We start from the raw sequence: 18,984 nt of genomic DNA, 5'->3' as shown, positions 1-18,984 counted from the left end.
ACTCTGCCCCAGAAATAGCAGAGGCATATATTAAGGCTACTCCTGTGTGCGGACATCAGTTTTGTTGCCTTTTCCCTTTCCATGCCCTTCGATGCAGAGTGTAAAACATCAGTTGGCAACAGCGTTCTGATCTCTAAACTGGGACCTTTTTAGATGTCGCAGATGCCACTTGACAGAACGGAGAGGTGGGAGGGCTGGGAAGATTCTGCGGTTAAAGTATCCACCAGTAAGAGCATTACTGAAGGTAAGTAATGTGCTCTTCTGATGGATACTTCAAACCACAGATTCCACACCTTAGAATTTATACCAACGTAGTAACTAACAAAGGTGGATGGTGTGTGGAGTGGAGAACAGAATTGTCCTTCCTGTTGGACCTTGTTGTCAATGCGGTAGTCCTTCATGAACATATGCACTGATTCCCATGTCGCAGCCTGACAGATGTCTAGGACAGACACCACTTGTGCAACAACTGCTATAGCAGCCTTGGCAGAATAATGCTGAGCTCTCATGGGGCCGTTTCCTGGCCACTCACTGACTAATTTGCAGATCTTGCTATAGAGGACTATCCACCTTGACAGGGTCCTCTTCTGCACAGCCTTCCATTTCTTCACTCCAGAAAGCCACAAAAAGAGTTGGTCTCCCACTTGAGGAGCCTTAGTATGATCAGTATAAAAAGCCAAAGCCCTCTTGGGATCGACACAATGACACCTCTTCTCCTCTTTTGAAGGATATAGGGGGAACAAAAAATGTTGTTAGAGTGACTAGTTGCCCAACGGGGAATCACAACCTTTAGGAAGAAGGCTGTCTAGAGTCCTCAGCATACATCTACCTGGAAAGAAGGTGGTGTAAGGCTTTGCACTGAGCGCATCTGAAGTTTACGTGTCTTGACGAACTGACGTAATCACGAGGAAGACAGTTTTCTTTTTTTTTTTTTTTTTTTTATTTAAAATTTTTTATTTTCTTCAAAAATCACAATTACATTTACAACACGCATTATTCAAGTAAACATTCGCAAATACTGACATATTTCATTTCATAAGCCTACCTAACCTCCTCCCCTCCCTACCTCATTGGTCTATTTTTCCAATTCTCAATTGGGTCCCAAATCCTCTTACCCAGAGATCTTCCTTTTTTCCCTTTCCTGTCATATATTGCTTTCTCCATATTATATGTAGCCAATAGTCTAGCAATCCACATTTGAAACGTTGGTGGTGCTTTATCAAGCCATAATGTTGCAACACATATACGATATACCGCGGCTACCATAAACATAAACTCGATGGGAATAACATCTTCCCCTGTCTCCACCCCCAGCAACAATAATTCATCTGTCAGCTTTACTTTATATCCTAATGAAACGTCAATAAATTTTTCAATATCCTTTTTTAAAGAGTACAATTGCGGGCATTTTGAGAATACATGAATTATATCTGCATCCTTATCATCACACCTAGAACACGTAATTCCTGTTGTACCTCCCCATTGTGCAATCCTTGCCGGCGTATAATACAATGAGTACAAAGTTTTATAGTGCTGTGACTGTAAGGTTGTAGAGCATAAAGTGGTTCGACCCAAATCAAGCGATAGTTGAAAACCCTCTGGTTTTAAGCCAATTTTTCCCTCCCACTTCCTCGCATATTTATCCCTGTCATCACGAGGAAGACAGTTTTCAAGATGAAGAAATGTAGTGAGCAATTACACATAGACTTAAAGGGCGTACACATAAGAAATGTCAAGACCAAGTTAAAATACCACTTAGCATCCCAACCAGTTTGAGAGGGTACATGTGTCACACCATTAGTGACATGCATCACAACTGGTAACTTAAAGAGAACAGATGGTCTGGCAAACACAGAAAGGCCGAACGACTTACACATAACCTATCACAGTGCCCAGTGCAAAGTCTTGCTGGGATATAGAACAAACAGACAGTTTAGCAGGTAAGTTACTAGTGTTTTAGTTTATCACATCAGGCAACAAATTTGTCCCAGCACGCAGCTTAAATGGATTTCGTGCAAGGACAACTGGCAGCGAGGATGCCGTCTGCCACTTTAGTTGGCTACTCAAATGCTGTCAACTATCGCTGTTCACTCTCAACACATTGTGGTGTAAGTTGGAGAAGCTTGTATGAAAACCTCCAGCACCCGTGGCTGAGACGGGAGGCCCACACTTAGCAGTAGTGTGAACAAAGGTGTTCCAGATACCACACTCTTCTGGACCAATCCACTGCAACCAGAATGACCTGGGCTTGTTCATTCTTGATCTTTTTCTGAACTTGGGCAGAAGTAGTGTGGCTCACTGGTTAGAGGCGGCAGACCCGAGAGCAGAGGACGGCCCGGGACCAGGGTTCGATTCCCGGCGCGGCAGGTTTCTGGACCAGGGTCAGCGGACTCGATAATTCTCTCGCCTCGGTGCCCACTCTGATCAGCGATCACACTCGGCAACTCTGGGCATTAGCTTGCCTCATCTTCACTAACGGCCCCACCAGACCGCCGGGGATGCCTGGTCTCACCCTGGAGAAACCCATTAAGGGACCATCTCTCAGGGAAGCCAGGAAGGGTTTCGCAGCAGTCGAAGCGCCTTGGGACCCTCCGGGTAAGTAGCGCGCTATATAAATGCCTATACATACATACATACATACAAGTGGCTGGAAGGCTGTCATTCCATTCCAGCCAGAACGAGCATCCTAACAAGAGCTCCACAAAATGCCAACATGTAAAATTGATGACAGCGTTCCTACTCTGTGGCGATGAACCGGCTTTGATCACTTGTCAAATATGTTCTGTGGTAGCCTGTGATGTAGGCTCTGCTAAAAAAAAGTATTCAGATCAAGTCTGGCACCTTGGAGATATTTATATGGTGAGGAATCTATAGTAGTAGTAGTAGTAGTATCCATCAGAGCTAAATCTTTTATCTTTTTCCCCACTCTGCTTCTTAGACAGGCTATATAAACTGATACATACTTCCTTTGGAAACAGCAAGTATCAGCCCAATAACAATCTGTGAACGAGGATTTAGCAGTACAAATAGACTAAAAAAATAGGCTGCTTACTTTCTGAACTCGTAAAACTGTTGGAGCTATGTACCTGCTTAAAAGATTCATGTTAATAAGGCTACAAGCAGACGGGCTGCAGCTTAAACTTTTATCCAAAGCCAGCAATCTGTCACCGTTTAATATTAACCGCAAAACAAAATAAATATGTGCCATAAACTTCCAGGTCCAAGAAGCTATACAGGGACTGTATCAGAACCCAGCAACTAGTTCAGAATGTTTTCACTAGATAAACTGAGATGGTTTTTGATGTCTGAATAAAGATTGGACAGTCTTGTTTAAGAAGTTTTGAGCCTTGTGTTGGGTGACCCGATTCTTTCAGTTTGGATTTTTTTGGCAACTGAAATCTTACCCAACATGAGGAATAGCACAGTTTTATGAAGCCATCGTCATATGATGGAGCCATGACAGTGTAAGCATACTGAACCACACATCAGAGGTGCGTTACATTGTCTTGAAAGACCATTAAGTAACTACATCAACAGTGATTTGTCACACGATATTCCAACTCTTAATAACCATGCAAAAAACAACATATTTCCAAGAGAAAACATAAAAAAGGTATAAGGAAATTACGTTAATATGATTATGCCTAAAATAATGCCCCTTCTCTTGTTTTTACTTTCCGCTTATGCAGAGTATTGCTATATCAATGCATGCTGGAATAATTAATTTGATAACCCGCAAGAAATAAGGAGAACATTTCTGCACCAGAGATCGTATATATATACCTTTTTGCACATATCAATTATTACACAGTACGTTTTAGTTCATATTGTTACTGAAAATAAGCTAATAACCCTAAAAGATTAATTTTACCTTTAAACTGAAGAAAATCATGTGCTGCCTTTTATTTGCACAAAAAAAGAGAACATAGCCAAGCAATTCAAGTAATAAAGATGTTGGTTCGGCATTATACATCTGACTAAGCAATACAGAGCATTTCAGAAAATCCAGATTAGAAGGCAGACCATTTAGTTTATTAAATGCACAGTCACCTTTGAATTAAAGTAATAGGAAAGACTGATCACTTAAAAGTAACGTAATTGATGACGTTTTTAATCAGAACAATTTAAACTGCATATTTTTAGATGCCATATGTGTACAAGGAATGTACAATAAACATTGTACAGTAGAAATAAAACATTCTCGCCAACAATAAATGTTTTGAAACTTTTGAGCTTATGCATACTAAACACTGCAACTTACCATATGATAATGTTTTTCCAAAGAGTTTAACTGAAACACTATGGAGTGATCTTTGATATTACGTTGTATCAAATTATGTATTGGGGTTGAGCAGTGATCTATACTGCAAATGCTCCAGTAAGGGAGAGACTAATTTGATTGTTCTAGACGTCCAATGTGAGGACGACCCAGGTGCTATGAAGTACATAGAAGGTAATGACAGAATAACTGGAAAAAACAGCAAGTCCGAGGAATATCTTACTATTTTGAGAGCAAAGCGAACAAATTCCTGAGATCTATGAAAAGCAATGATAAAATAAAAATGCGTGCACATTTTATGTTGGGACAGGGCGTACTGCGGCCAACTTAAAAGTGCCTCTGGAGCAATTCGTAATGAAACAAACAACTTTTAAAAAGACTTGAAGGAGTGCAAATAAGTGTACAGGGCTTAAATATTGTCGTTATATTTCAGCACAACTTGAATGTTGTTGCTAACAGTCAATAGCACAATTATAAGAACTGTTAAACCTATGTAATGTGTAGCCAAAAACGGACGGCAGCCTATCTGAAACAGGATTCTGAACAGATCCCATTTGACAAGTGATCCGTACTGGCAATAAAGAGAACAGCAAATAAAAGATTCTTTTAGAACGCATTTAAAGAGAAATATGGGCCTACTATCCCATTATTTATTGACCTGTGAACATTCTGCAAATGAGAAAGTCCTCACCATAAAGCCAGCGAAAAACAGAAAATGGCTTTAAAAGAACAGCATTATTGTTGCTTTAGTATTGAAGATCTTGTACATAGCTCCACCAGTGACCAGAAATCTAACCCCAAAAAAATACTACTTTCCTCACTGACTGAAGTAGCAAAGGGACACACACTAGTAAGTTGGAGGTGCTTATGTGGCAACTGGTGGCATACACCACCCTGTAAATTTTACATTAATAAGAACTGCAGAGCTAGTCTTATGCTGCCTGCTTCATGAAGGTCATACGGCATTGCAAGGGCTAATCCACTACGAAGCAATGCACTTTGAAGGTTGCATGTTATTTGATCCTTTGCTCCATTGCCCTGTACTTTTTTCACCAAAATAGTTTCTCTCTCTGTAAAACCACTTTTGCATTGATCCATCACTTAAAACTAAAAAATGACAATATGGTGATGTTAACGTTGTTCTCAAGGTACATTCAAACCACAGACATTGTACTTTCCGGATTCACCCTTATCAACCTAGAAGCATTGCGCAGTTCATGAAGTTGCTTAGCAGGCTTGCCAACACCTTCCTCAAATCTTTTTTCCACCACTACAAGAACAGTTTCATACAAGAATAAAGCATTCTGGCGTATAAAGTTTTTCTTTTCCGACTCCTGTTCACACCGCAAACTGTAATCAACATGCTGAACAGCAACAAGAATTATCTCCACCAGGCTGTCTAGAAGAACCATATGTAACTCAGGAAAATACAATTTCAGTGCTTCTTCCAAAAAGGCCATTGTTTGCTTTGTGAAGGCCACCACTGTATAGCTGAGATTCACCCAGCAATCTTCAGCAATGTACTGTTCGAAGTTGGTTATTCCACAACTTCGCATCTCCTCCCTAAGCTTTCCGAGCGCCTCAGGCGTCATCAGATTCATTCTCCTCCACATCTCCTCAGAGTTCCTATGCTTCGTGGCTTCGATAATAATATCTTTGTAACTATGGAGTGCTGCTTTTATATCCTTGACCAAGAGGACGTGAAGGATGAATGTCAAATCCAGGCCGATCTCACTCAGCTGCTTGCAGTGCTCCTTAGCCACCTTCACACACTCAGCTGCGGTGGAGAGGCTCTCTTTGCTGTCAAACACCTGTTTGCTGAAGGCATCGACAAACATCCTCATCGCAGAACGTGACCACACTATGAAGGCTGAGTAACAACCGCTGTTGCCAGCAAAGTCCATCTCAAACTCCTTGGCCGTCTCAAGCAGACCTGTGAAGAAAACATTGCAGAGCTTGTGAATGTAGAGCAAAGTGGCACCCTCAATGCGCAGCTGACGGATGGCCGTATGCACAGCGGTTGCCCGGTTCTTTAGGAAGAGCTCACATGCCTTGGTAGACTGGCCCAGACGAATGAGTTGGGACACAGCACGGCGAGTAGCCTTCGGACCACCGCGCAGCGAACGGTCTGGTGACAGCTCAAACACTAACACCTCCGTCAACTGGCGCACACGCTCCTCTACTTTGGCTTTTAGCTCCTTCACCGGCTGAGTGAGGGGTGCGCCAGCCAAATAGCTATTAAGTTTGTCAAGAAGGTCTACAGCACCCTCGAAGTCCCTCTGGGCGATGCAGACATCCAAGTCCTCGGGCAGCTCCAAGATCCAGTCCAAGTCTAAATCCACTCTTTCTTCCTCGTTCTCGTCATCACCTTCCTCGAAGGGGTTTCCCGATACCTGTTTGCCACTGGCCTCTGGCGACCGAGGTGCTGGTGGGGCCATCGCTGCCATCTCCTCTTCCTTCCTGCGCTTCTCACTGCGGGCTCGACTCTTCTTGGCCTCGTCAAGCATCTCCAACCACTCCTTCTTTACTTTGGCGTTCTCCGCCTGAAAGATGCGGCTCTCAGGGCGAGTTAGAATCTTGAACATGTCCTTGGCAGGCGGGTGATCTTTCACATTCACCACAGCCAGATCGTCCAGGCAGTAGCGGGCGTCAAGGCGGTAGCCTCCACGTTTGCCAGACACAGCCACCAACAGGCAGTCGCTCAACAAAAAGACGTGCACCTTCTGCAGATGCGCGGTCTGGTCGGTATCGTACTCCTGCAGGTCACCGTTATACAGCAGCTGACGGCTGGGGGAATCTCGCAGTAGGTGCTCCGCACCCTCCACTTTTTCCAGTAATGTGGTGAGGCTACGCTGGGGCTGCGTCCCAGCTGCGTCCTCAGCCTCACGGAGAGGGAAGGCAGCCGCTCCGCCGGGAAGCAAATCCTCCCGGTCTGGGCGGAGGGCGGCAGGCAATGCCTCCAGGATGCCCTTCTGTTCGGTGAGAATGTGACTAAGCTGGTACATCTCACCCTCCAGGTAGGAGATCTCTCGTGCAGTTCGGATGAACTGCCGGTAGTTCTGATAGACATTACGCTTCAGGCTCTGCGCCGTCTCGTCCGCCAAGGTCTGCACGCGCTGCCGGTGTTCCTGCAAGTCGCGGTCACCGTCCGACTGCTGCGACAGGCGCTGGACATAGGCCCGTGGCTCAAAGCCACCTGACTCCAGCTGTCGTCTCAATCGCGCGTCCGCCATGGCAACGGGCAAAGAACACTAGTGCGAATTGAATCACCAGGCTCTGTGACAGTGATAGCTGGTCCTGCCGCTTGCATGGGGCAGTGGCTCCAGCTCTTTCCTGTTGACTTTGACTGAAGGCACCAGGCAACACGTCACCGCCCCTTTCCTTTCCGGCAATGGGGTGATGACGTTGACTGTGAATAGCATACTGGCATTTCCAAATGGCGTGTCGTGCGACGTCCCTACTAACGTGGCATCCATCTTGAACACTTGTTTTTGCACTAAGTAGTCAGTTGAGATTAGTGCTACAGCGATAGCTCCAAGGACCTTGGCTGGTTTGTGCACAGTAAAGTCTTTATGTTACTTGTAAATTCGATTTATAACTTCGATTATACAAGTTGACTTATCCTGTCATAAAACAATATTATATGTATACTGGCAGAGGTGGTATTACAGTTGCGTTTTGACGGTTTTCGCCGTTACCGACTACCGCCCCAGGTTTACTAGTCAATTAATGCCTATTTGCAATTCACGTCAGTTGGGATACTTTGAACGTTGTCGGAGTTGTTTGATACATACGTATGAAAGTTCTGTTTCTATATGCCACAAAAGACCGATCAGGTTTACTATACATAATTCATTGAAGATTGTAGTTTAGCTCTGCTACATTCTCAGACACTGACTGCAGTGATAACTGCTTTCTAAATGTCAAAACATCTTTGACGTGCAGACTTCGAGCTTGAATCTTTGTTGTGTCTGGAAATACCTCCATTACATAATCAGGCAAAACTGTTATTGCTTTATGAACGTTCACCGACTAGAAATGCTTTACGCCAGTCCTTCTGTATTATCCTCCAGCAAAAATTCCTCGTGTTATGAATAAGGTGGTGTAGTCGCTGTCATCTTTTGTGCGTTGTTGTTGCTAAACCATCCTCCATTCAAATAGCACATTCCCAAGTCATGTGAGTTTGCTTGACCCTACATGGACGACGGATTGCGGAAGTAGTATGTAGTCTAAATACATACGCCAATACTATGCGCGTGCGCACACCCGCATTGTACATTTGTTAAGTTATTTGAATTAGAGGTATTCCAGTTTGTCGTTTGGATGTGGGCTCTTGTTAAAGCTCAGTGAATGCTAGACAACATGGACCAGGATTTGTTATTGGCACTATACCTGCAGGAGGAGGAGGAGGAGGTGGTGGCGGTTGAGGTTGCGGCGGCAGCACGGAGTGCGAAAGGTTCACTTTCTCCGGCGCTACACACATCCGGCATTGCTGCTGCCCCCGATAAAGTGCTGTCCGTAGTGGACCCATCTTGGGAGCTGTTGGATCCCAGTCCAGACATCCGTGGCCTTTTCTTGCAGTACAACCAGCTCTTCTTCTGGGGGAAACTGGCGGGTGTCGAGGTGAAGTGGAGTCCCCGCATGACACTGTGAGTACCGCCTCCCATTGTGATCTTGCCTCCGTTAACTGTCTATATTATGCGCAAGTAATCGTTTTTTTAAAGATGATTTAATCAATTTAATATATGGGTACGATTTGACGTTAGTTCCTATAGAGATTTAGTGGACAAGTAGTAATTCATTGAGGTTCAACGCATCAAAGCCTCGGTCATCTCACAGAAAAGGTGCATATGTTTCGGTTTGATAGTGGCTGCATGCCTCCTACTTAGTTGCTCCTCCCCAGAAGGTAGCACATTAGGGAATGTATAGAAATCTGTTAAGTAAAGATGCAGGAAAATGATGTATTTTAATAGTTTATTTCAGCATCAAGATACCAACGGAGCTTGTAATGTTCTCGTTGCCCCCAAATGAAGACGCTGCAACCTTGATGCTGGTTAACCTTTTATTAGCAATAACTGTCCCTAAAGAGCGCCGAGCCTCTACTGCCCGTACCAGCTCTTCGCGCCAATGGATAACGCAGCGCGCGCAGCCTTACGCGGCCGTTGGCACGTCACGTGGTTTACGTGACGTGCATACACTAGAGCGCGCTACTACATATCTCCCCTTTTTTTCAATACAGCAGCAATAACTCAAAGTCCACTGTTCATTTCATAGTCTCTGAATCTGGCTGGTTTGACCACCACCCTACCCCTGTGGGTCAGTCTTACCGGGGTGTTGGTGGTCTCACTTTCGTCTCTTCCGTCACTCGCCTGCGCAGCCGCGCCTCCTTCTCTCTCGTTCCGACCTCCTCCAGCCATCTGCTCCTGATCATTCATTCCTGTCTCTAGTTCTTGTGGGCCTTCTCCACCCCCCCAGGCATAGTCTCTAGGGGTTCCTGCTCGGCTGATTCAGTCCCTTCGTCTTCGAAGACTGTTGCACTTTGGTTCCAATTTAAGATCTTGTTGCATCTTGCCATGCGGTCCTGCGACCACACGTTCCCGTCGCTTAGTAAGGCTGCTCTGCCCAGAACTTCTTTCACTTGCATGGGCTTGCTATATTTGCTCTCTCCCTTCCTCTGCACAGTGGCTAACCTTACTCGTACCCACTCTCCTTTCTCTAGGCCGGTGCTCTTCACATTTCTTCTGTTGTCGTAGTGTTTGGTGTAGACTGCTTGAGCCTTCTCAAGGTTGGATCGCACTACAGCTGGGGACCATTCACTCGTGACTGTTTTTTCTTTCCACACTCTGTTGTCTTGGGTGAACGGTTCACGTCCTCTCAATATCTGGAACGGGCTATAACCCGTGCTTGTGGGGGTGATTCTATATGCCCAAACCTTGTGCCAGATTTCCACTTACCAGTACTTGTCATCGGATATGGCAGCTTGGATCGACCCCATTACCACCCTATTAAACCGCTCCACAAGGCCGTTCCCGGCGGGTGGTATATGGCTGTGTGTTTGGCTAGGATGCCGTTCCTGCGCATGAAGTTGTTCCACTTCTCCGACTTGAATTGGGGCCCGTTGTCACTGAGAACAGTCTTTGGAATACCTTCCCTCTCAAACGTTTCAGCCAGGAATTTGATGATGGTTTCTGCGTCCATGGTCTCTCCTATCATTAGTTCTGGCCATTTAGAGTACCGGTCTACCATGACACACACGTATTTTTGGATCCCCCGTATGTCCAGGATCGGGCCTAGTATGTCCACGCTCAACTCTTCCCATGGGTTCCTCGGCAGATCAAATTGCCCCAGTTCTGGACGGAGGGGTTTGAGGGCTTTGTTGGCCCCCTGGCATCTATTGCAGTTCCTGACGTGCCTTTCCGCTCCCAAGTCCATTCCCGGCCACCAGTAGTCTTGTCTGGCCCTCAATCTCAGTTTGCAGATTCCGAGATGCCCTTCGTGGAGTATGTCTAACAGCTTGTTAATGACGTTCGCTTGAGGAATCACCTTCTCCCCCCTGTGCACAAACACTCCCTTGTCGTCCATTGACAGTTCTTCTCTGATTTCAAAGTATGGTTTGAGTTCCCCCCCGATCAGCCTCTTCTCAGGCCATCCTTGGGTGACGAATTTCTTTACTTCCTTCAACGCCAGGTCCTCCTCATATGCCTGTCTCCACTCGTGGAGGCTAATGGACGCCTCCTGATCTTCTGTGAGCGCCACCCATTCTTCAGTTCCTGCGTTGTCTTCCTCACTTGGTTCCATGGCGGCCGCCCTGCTTAGATAGTCTGCCACTCTGTTCTTGTTTCCGGGCATGTGCTCCACGTCGTACCTGAACTCTAGTAGTTTCAGTGACATCTTGGAGATCCGAGGCGTTGCATCGGCGTGCCCACTCGACGTTAGCACCTTCAGCAAGGGCTTGTGATCCGTTCTTAATTGGAACCTTGTGCCCCACAGAAACTGTCTGAATCTCGATGTGGCCCACACCACTGCCAACATCTCCTTTTCTATCACACTGTACCTCTTCTCCATGTCAGTCAGCTTGCGGGACGCAAAGCTTATGGTGTCCATTTGTCCTAGTCCCCTGTCCTGCATGAGGACCGCCCCCAGTCCTTTATCGCTGGCTTCTGTGGTCAGCACTGTTCTTCCTTGGGGGTCGTACCCTTGGAGTGGAATGGCCTCAGCAATTGCCTTCTTGACTACTTCAAATTCACCTTGTGCCTCCTCTGACCAGTGGAACTCTGTCTTTTCTCGTGTCAGTTGCCTCATGTGGTGAGTCTTCGAGGCGAAATGTTGCACAAATTTGCTGTAATACTCTGCCATGCCGATAAACGATCTGACTTCATCTTTGTTGGCAGGTGGAGGTGCCTCGCATATCGCCTTCGCATTTTCAGCCTTTGGGGTCACTCCTTTCACTCCTATTTCGTGTCCCAGGTATGTCACTGAATCCATTCCTATGCGGCACTTGGACCATTCAGCCGTGAGGCCTTTCCCTTCCAAGATTTGTAGCACCTTCTCAAGTTTTGCGTCGTGGTCCAGCTTATCTCGGCCCATCACGAGGATGTCATCCTGGAAGTATTGGACTCCGGTGGCTTTCTGAAAGAGTTGGTGCATTAACTTCTGAAAGACTGCTGCCGCTGAGGCCAGCCCAAATGGCATGCGGTGGAATTGGTAACATCCAAATGGGGTAATGAACGATGTGAGATGGCGGCTCTCCGGATGTAGGGCGATCTGGTGGTAGGCGGAGGTCAGATCGATGGTGGAGTACCATTTGATGCCCCGGGTGCTGGCTAGCATCTCCTCTATTCTGGGTAGGGGGAACCTTTCCACCACGATGTTCTTATTGAGCTCCCTGAGGTCGACGCACAGCCTGACCTTGCCGCTGGGTTTCTTAACTACCACCAAGGGCGCCAGCCACTCCACGCATGTGATCCCTTTCTTCTCCAGGTCCTGGTGTTCTTCCCAGACTGCCTCACGTACAGCTAGAGGGATATTCCTGGCCTTGTGTGCCACCGGCACCGCCTTGTCCTTCAGGATTACCTTGTGTGAGAATTTTTCTAACCTCCCCACCGTGCCTCCGAATACCTTGGGAAATGCGTTTCTCCATTTGTCCAGGTCTGGCCATGTTCCTTGTTCCGTTAGCAAGATCTGTTCCTCGCCTCCTGGGTCCAACTTGATGCCTAGGTCGCCCTGGTCCAGCCACCCCAGCACAGAGGGACCTTTCTCCGACACGTAGAGTTTGCAGTAGGCGGATCGGCCCCGGAACTCAAATCTCAACGGTCTAAAACCCGCCATTGGTATGCGGTCCCCATTGTACGTGACCGGGCGGATGTCTAGTCTTTCCAATTCCGGGCCTAAGTGTGGTGCGAATTTCTCCTCCCATACTGCTCTCTGGACGATGGTGTACGGAGAGCCAGTGTCGGCCACCACGCTGATCGTGATGCCTCCTATGGTCATCTCCAAGATGGGTTTAATGGTCCTTTTGCCGTCGATGCGCATGGTTTGTCCATCTACACCCAGTACCTGGTCGTATATGCATAGTACCGTGACCACATCTTCCTCCGTCACCTCTTCTTGGGCTTCGTTGTCTTGGCCAATGAATCTTACCGTGCCTTTGGAGGCCTTTTTTCTGCACACCTTCTCGTAGTGTCCGATTATTCCACAGTACATGCATTTGGCGCGAAACGGCAGGCATTTTTTGTCGTGTGCTTCATGTGACCAGCTTCCGCACCTGTAACACGACTTCCTGTTGTTTCCCGCTTGCTTTCCTGGTGGGCCCCCATTGCTATTCCACCTGGTGTTTCCTTTGTCAGCTATCTTCTTGTTCTGGTGCTCTTTACGGGGCTCCTCATCGTCCACTTTGTTTATCATGACGCTGTCTCTTTCTTTGTTGCATCCGCACACCTCCTTGCCAGTTCTGCCCTCTTGACGATGACCATCACGTCTTTCAGAGTTGTGTCTCCGCTGGCCCACAGTTAGTCTTGCACGGATGTGCATGTGGTGTGCATCACCACCTGGTCCTTTATGAACTCTTCCTCCCAATTGTCGTACTTGCACGTGGCTGCGAGTCGTTTTAATGCTGCCACATACTCTTCTACTGTCTCTCCTGGGCGCTGCTTCCTTTGTTGAAAGTTAAATCTATCCACAGACACACACACAGCCGGTCTGAAATGTTCGTTGAGGTCGTCGATCGCATGGGCGTACACGTCGTCGTCCGTGCTGGCTCTTTGCTTTGGCACCAAACTTTTGTAAACCCTCAGCCCTTCGGGGCCTAAGTTCAATAGCAGGATGCGTTTCTTCCTCGATGGTTTAAATACCTCTTCATTCTCATCTTCTAAAACCCCAATGAAATTGTCTATATACTCTCTCCAGTCCTCCCACTTCATCAGTGGTTCTCCCGGTCTGGGTAGAAACTGCACCGGCGCCATCGCATATCCTGTTTGCGCGCTCATCCTTTCGCTCTTGACCGTTGGCTGGTGGCTCGTTTGGCCCCTGGGGCTCCCCGGCGTGCTGTCTAGTTCTTCCTTGTCTGCGTGGCTCTGGGGACTACCTGCGTCAGCCCCCTCGCTCTTTACTAGGGTATCCAGCTCGGTCCCTTGACTAGGTGGATGATGGCCTGGTTTGGCGCGCTTCTTGTGGGTTCTTCCCCGGGTTCTGTCTCCTCCCTAGGCGGTTACTCGACCCCTTGGGATACTTAGGGCTACTTGGCTCTGACGCGCTCTTTAGGGTACCTGTTTGGTAGCCGTTGTTCTTCTTGGCTCTCTGGTTCGCGGTGGTGCTATTTAGCATCGAACGTCTCCTGCCGCTGGTGTATTGCTGTGTCCCTCGGCGTGGTTTTCTTGCTGTGGGGGGTTTGGGGATCGACTATCCCACCCTCGTCGCCATTGTAATGTTCTTGTTGCCCCCAAATAAAGACGCTGCAACCTTGATGCTGGTTAACCTTTTATTAGCAATAACTGTCCCTAAAGAGCGCCGAGCCTCTACTGCCCGTACCGGCTCTTCGCGCCAATGGATAACGCAGCGCGCGCAGCCTTACGCGGCCGTTGGCACGTCACGTGGTTTACGTGACGTGCATACACTAGAGCGCGCTACTACAGAGCTTCCTCTCTTCAGTCCTTCTCCTTGAACAGCTGCTGCAGAAGCCGCAGTGTATACAAAGGGAACAACTGAAGAAAAGGAACACAACATCAAATGATAACATTCCATAGCATGAGCATGTACAGCTCGTGAATGCAACTCGTGAAGGAACACGAGAACAAACCTTAAAGGTATACAACACAACACATCTTCCTCCTAATAATAGAACAATAAAATAAAAAAATAAAAAAACATTAATCAGAAAAGTCATCACAAACAAAATCTTTCAACCAAAAAGGTTTGGATTTAGCTCTAACAGAACGATCAACATCGATAATAACATCATTAGATGTAGCCATAGAAGAAGTAACATCAACATTTTCCATTGTCCCAGATGATCCAGCAACAACAACATTTTCCAATTCTTTAGATGCTACAGCACTATTTATCTCCTCAGATGTTCTTACAGATGTAGAAGCACATTCCATTTCTTTAGATACAACAGCACTGTTAACCCCTTCAGATGTAACAATAGGACTTTCCATCTCTTTAGATGTTATTGCACTATTCCCTTCTTCAGAAGTAACAGCAGAAGCAACAGCACCATGCATTCCTGTTGAAGAACTAGTTAAACCACTTCCTACACTTGAATTTTGATTTTTGATAAGGTCATCTTCAATGATGAAATGTTGTGAAATTCCCTTAGACAAACCAGAATTTCCTGTATTTTTATACAAACTAATGTCACTTTTGAGAACTGAAATCCGTTTTAAGTTCCACACTTTCCCATCACTCAAACGTACTGCATTTCTGTAAATATTTACTACCTTTAATGGTTCAGAAAATTTACTTTCACCTTTTTTTACCTTCCAAGGTTTTTTAACCTTAACCCAAGATCCTACACTAACATCACAAAACTTAACATTGTGTTTCAAATCATACACATCCTTAACCTTCAAATGTTTGTCTTTTATTCTGTCCCTTAACTCTTCAAGAGGAATCGTTGGTTTCATATTGGAAACCATCCATTCAGGATTGCACTTAGTGCGTACTGACCTTCCCCTCATAACTTCAAAAGGTGACGTACCTAAAACTTCATGAGGTGAAGTTCTATACATCCAAATAGTCTTCACCAACTGTAATTCCCAATCGGAATCGTTAGCCACAGCACCTTGTATAGCATTTTTGAGTACTCTGTGAAACCTCTCAACCATACCGTTGCCACTCGCATTGTGTAAGGAAGTAGTGCAATGCCTTACACCAATTTTTTTTAAATACTCCTTGGCAATATTAGAAACAAACTGTACACCGTTATCACAAATCAACAACACAGGTAACCCTTCTCCAACAAAAACCCCATCCAAAAAATTTATCACAACCTCAGAAGTAATTTTTTCAACCACTTTCAAAATTGGCCACCTTGAAAATAAATCAATAACAGTTAAAACATACTTATTGGATGCTCCAATAGGCCCCATAATATCAATGGCAATTGTGTGCCAAGGTGCTTTAGGAATAATCGGTTCAGCCATAGCCGGTTTCAGGGTTATCAAAGTTTTATCAGAGTTAGCACACCACACACAATCTCTAATGATCCTCTTAATGAATAAATCCATTCCAGTCCACCAGAACCACTGCTTAGCTTTCTGCTTAGTCTTCACTAAACCACAGTGACCTTCATGACACATTTCCACAATCCTTTTTTAAAAGTTAGAAGGAGGAATAACCCTTCCATTTCGTAAAATGTTACCATTCAAAATAGAAAACTCATCACGAATCTCCCACAATTGCTTTAATTCATCCGATAAATTGTGTTTAACAGGCCATCCCTTTGAAATCAATTACGTAGTGCGCGTCATCAGGAGCTTAGTGCAAGAGATGTACCTTGGTCAGACGTTCCGAAGCTGGGCTGAATCCGTTGTGCGAGTTGAAATGGTTTCGTAGTTGCACGAGCGTGTGCTTTTAAAAGATGCAGTGGAGTAAGAAGCAACTGGTGAGCAAATCCTTTACTAAAGACAAAGTTACCAAATCAGGAAGTCATACGATTGCAAGAGTTCAAAGAGGATATTTCTTTAAAAAAAATCTTCGTTACGAATACGTAACAAAAGTAAAAATAAATCCTTGAAAGTGAAATAAATCCTCAAACGTGGGTTCTCTCCGTTGGCAGAATCGTCGCCAATTTGTTAAGTAAAGATGCAGGAAAATGATGTATTTTAATAGTTTATTTCAGCATCAAGATACCAACGGAGCTTCCTCTCTTCAGTCCTTCTCCTTGAACAGCTGCTGCAGAAGCCGCAGTGTATACAAAGGGAACAACTGAAGAAAAGGAACACAACATCAAATGATAACATTCCATAGCATGAGCATGTACAGCTCGTGAATGCAACTCGTGAAGGAACACGAGAACAAACCTTAAAGGTATACTACACAACAAAATCCTCCTCCTAACTACCTGTTGGCATGGCTCTGGTTCATTTATCCTCCTATAGCTGCCCTAGTTAAAAGATAAAGATGTTGTGGTGTTCTGTTTCTGTGCAATGAGACAACGCCGTGTAAGGCTGGGTTGGTTACTAATTTGTAATGTAGTATTGGGGGATTCTGTGTCAGTTGCTCCAGGATCTTGGTTTGATGGGGGTCTCTGAAGATGATCACCTGTCAAAGAAGATTGCTTTCACAGGGGCGTGGCCAAGCCGGCGACCAAGATGTCTGCATGGCATTGAAGTTCCGGCGCCTGATGCCCACCATCCAACGAAAACCACATGATCCTGCTACCCACTGAGGTTTTCACGCCTCTCACACTCCTAATAGCCGACCAGGATGGCTCACATCTGGTCACTAACCTATATCGAGCATTTATGGCTCTAAAACAAGTGAAAGACAGGGGGGGGCGGCACCATTGGGAGGAGGACCCAGGCCATCCTCTATCTGACAAAGAGTGGACCTGCAGCCAAGAACGAATTAAGAGGGTATGCCCTAACCACAAGCATAAGTTCCTTCATTTCAAATTCATTCACCTAATATACGTCACACTGGTAGAGCTGGCCAAATACGGCCCCTCCAAATCATCCCAATGCCCCAAATGCCAATTGCCCAATGCTGACTTTCCACATATGACTTGGACCTGCCCACTCATATCTGCGTACTGGGCCACAATATTTCAGGTGATTTCTGATGTAATCTTTACGCCGCTTGACCCATCCTCCAAACAGGCTTTGTTGGGAATAGTCAGCAATATCCCGCTCAGCTACAGCTGATTCACAGCTATAGCAAAAAGCATTTGCAATGCAATAGGTCTCGCATTTACGAGAGTTTGAGCTATTGCCATTGTAAATTACAAGTTCTTTTATTTAAGTGTTGTTTTTAAAACAGATAAATAAAAGCTATTGTCATTTACTATGCCAATAGCTTAAATTCTCGCAAATGCAAGACCTATCGATTTGCAATTGCATTTGTGCAATAAAAAAAATTAAAAAGCATTTGGAGAGAGCCTGTCCTGCTTACAACATCAGGCAGGACAAAGTTATTTGAAAAAATAGTGCTCGGAGGCTGTAATTAAAGCCTACCGAGTAACAACACACATAACAGGGGGTATCGCCATGGGAGGTTACAAAACGAGAAAAGGCGGTACTAAGGAGGGACTGCTAAACATATTGGCCAATGAACCGCCACAGTTTATAATGGACAATGACCAAAGCCAATGAAATGAATGGGTGGCGAGTGGGCTGAGCTTCAACTCCATACCTGAATACAGCATGCCTCGCAGAGCAGCGTATACGCTGCCCATGCTCAACCTGTTCAGGGTTACCCCGTAATGCAGCTCGGTTCTTGCTGCCCAAAAAATACTGGCCAAAGGGGCCAGGCAAAGGGACCAGACTAACCAATGGTAGCAAGTTGAAGCCAGGCACGTGGGGCACAAGAGGTAAAGGAGAGGATGTGGTTTAAGGGACAGATCTGCCCACTTTGGAGCTAAGGAACAAGGTTTTAGCCTCGGGCTGGGTCAACATCCTGTGATTCTGGGCAAATTAATTAATCACTTCGTGCCTACCAAATATGAATGTGTCCTTTTGGTAATGTAGCCGGTGCTCATGTAACATGTTCCAATACCTTAAGGTCAAGTTTGTGCTATTAAAAAACTAACTGCAAAAAACAAAGAAGGAGGCGGTAAAGACACCCCCTATCAAAAGCATGAATAGGACTATGAGTTTAAGAGCTTTAAAATAAAAATGCAGATTTGCCTGCCAATTATCTACCCGCCGATTTGTGATGATCTGTTTGAATTCATAATAAACCATGGCCAAATTACCTAACCTGTCCCTAGTGTCTGGCACATAGTTAAGATGGGGCTCTGGCGGGGTGTATGGCCGAGTGACCAGACTGCTGAGGTTAAGACGCTGACCACTCACGAGCATCCCCTTACATCTTTTGGTCACAGTGAGAAGGACATCCCAGCAGGACCCCTCCAGGCTTTACAGCCTGCTTGGTTAAGTATTATCCTTCAGTTAGTGGTCACCCTGGTTAATACCCGCCGACTACAACTGCTTACCACGAGGGCCGCATGCAAGCAGCCCCCAGGCCATACTTTGTGTACCCTGGTT

The 18,984-nt window shown here is 45.8% G+C and overlaps 2 protein-coding genes across 2 annotated transcripts in view; one reads left to right on the top strand and one right to left on the bottom strand.

The window, feature by feature from the left end:
• Window positions 1–4,010: 4,010 nt before the first annotated feature.
• On the bottom strand, window positions 4,011–7,512 carry EXOC8 (exocyst complex component 8). The gene has a single exon (XM_086927113.1). The coding sequence runs from the start codon at window positions 7,510–7,512 to the stop codon at window positions 5,434–5,436; it is 2,079 nt and encodes a 692-aa protein (XP_086783239.1). The 3' UTR covers window positions 4,011–5,433.
• Window positions 7,045–18,984, top strand: part of SPRTN (SprT-like N-terminal domain) — a 277,952-nt gene continuing 266,012 nt past the window's right edge. Inside the window, exon 1 of the mRNA XM_086927114.1 lies at window positions 7,045–8,928. Coding sequence (XP_086783240.1) covers window positions 8,630–8,928 — 299 coding nt within the window. The 5' untranslated portion in view covers window positions 7,045–8,629. The remainder of the gene's footprint in view (window positions 8,929–18,984) is intronic.

Source organism: Lissotriton vulgaris, chromosome 6 (assembly GCF_964263255.1).
Source record: "Lissotriton vulgaris chromosome 6, aLisVul1.2, whole genome shotgun sequence".
NCBI lineage: Eukaryota > Metazoa > Chordata > Amphibia > Caudata > Salamandridae > Lissotriton > Lissotriton vulgaris.
Note: the sequence above shows the minus strand (reverse complement) of the source record. Positions and strands in the feature narration are given on the sequence as shown.